This window comes from Morus notabilis, unplaced genomic scaffold (assembly GCF_000414095.1).
Source record: "Morus notabilis unplaced genomic scaffold, ASM41409v2 Scaffold893, whole genome shotgun sequence".
NCBI classification, from domain to species: domain Eukaryota; kingdom Viridiplantae; phylum Streptophyta; class Magnoliopsida; order Rosales; family Moraceae; genus Morus; species Morus notabilis.
Window position 1 is genome coordinate 69,865 of NW_010362885.1, and position 1,545 is coordinate 71,409.

Genomic DNA, 1,545 nt, shown 5'->3' on the forward strand with positions numbered 1-1,545 from the left:
CTTGAGCGGTCTTTTATAGATCAGAAGATATTTTGAATGCTTTTAAATAATTTGGGGGCATTGTGAAAAAGAACCCATATTTTTGGGGCATGTATGAAAATAATTTATTTGTTAAAAACAATTTGTTACCACTTTAAATAAATATGAGGATTTTTTTCCTAGAAAACACGTTCGCTACTCTCTTTTGTTTTTCATTTTCAAGTTGTTAATTTTTTTATTTAAGATTTGAGGAAAATTTTTTGTTTTCTAAAAAAATTTTTAGAATAATTTGTATTATTGGTCTCTAAAACTTTGTATCATGTGATAACTTGGTTATGATTCTTTCGATTTTGTCAAAACGATCCCTCAAAACACATAAAACTTTGACAATTAAAGCCTTAACGACTAGCTCAGGTAAAATAGAGCAGTTTAGCAATTAAATCCTTTATTTTCAAAACTGGCCCTAAGCCTGCAGCCACGATTTTAGCGTCATTGACAAGCATTACTGTTCTACACCTAATGGAGGTTGGCATGGAATGTTCGCTAGACTGTGCCTGCAATCACGCTTTAGCACTTCTTTGCATATTGTATACATATGCCGAGGTCCACAATTAATCAAAACCAGGCCTTTCAAATGTTAAAGGTTGCAAAAGGCCAAAGATTCCTGTACAACGGAAATGCTTTTACTTGATTTACTCGCATTGAAAGTACTATAAATTTGAACAAGTAGTGGTTTGGAGTCAAACACTTGAACGTGCTCGTGCTCGTGCTCGTGTGTGTCGTGATGAGGACGAAACATATGCAAACATATCAACGACGCAGACAAGGAAACAAGGAAAACACTTTAACTGCATAAAGGGATACACTTCAAAGGCACCAATTCCAACAGGACAATAAGGAAGGGATACGACCAGTTCTGCGAATATATTCTGCTTGCTGCTCTGTTCTTGCGGCCTGCTGGTTTCTCTTCGCTTCTGCTGCTGCTCGTTTTTCTTCGGCCCTGTGCCTCGCAGCTGCGAGCTTATTCATAAGCTTGTCATGAGCTCGCCCCCTCATCCTTTCAACGTCTACCTGAAAACCGTGAGAAGTAGAATCAGATTAGCTCAAGCTTTAAAATTAGATAATCTTTTTATCATTTTTTTCACAATCCAGCCACCACGCAACAACATTAATAAAAATAAAAAAAATGGCCCTTTGAAAACATTTTATCATTTTCCCAACGGCCAAAACTATCTCATACTAGTCTAGCACAATCCTGAATATTAATATTTCTTTTTACCAAGAATTTCCATTCTGTTCTTTTTTTTTTTTTTCCTTTTCTTTTTTTGGTTTTATCCTTTGTAACGTATTGAAAAAGGAGAAATATTCGAAGATGTAGCCTTGCAATTTATTGGCCGTCCCGAAGGAAACAAGCTCGTTTTTGAGCTCCCTACTCACCATCTATTGAGTAGACTGCATACAAACTTGGAGCAAGAACAAATGGAGAATGCAGAAAATAAGCATTGAACAAAAGACTACACCACACAGGACAACAATATTGAAAAGAAAAAAAAAAAAAATATATAT

At 35.6% G+C, this 1,545-nt stretch overlaps 1 protein-coding gene across 2 annotated transcripts in view; it reads right to left on the bottom strand.

The window, feature by feature from the left end:
• Positions 1 to 446: 446 nt before the first annotated feature.
• Positions 447 to 1,545, bottom strand: part of LOC21386031 — a 6,885-nt gene continuing 5,786 nt past the window's right edge. For both annotated transcript variants that reach the window (XM_010103101.2, XM_024168892.1), the window contains one exon: positions 447 to 1,050. In XM_010103101.2, the coding sequence (XP_010101403.1) occupies positions 847 to 1,050 (204 nt within the window). In that variant the 3' untranslated portion in view covers positions 447 to 846. The remainder of the gene's footprint in view (positions 1,051 to 1,545) is intronic.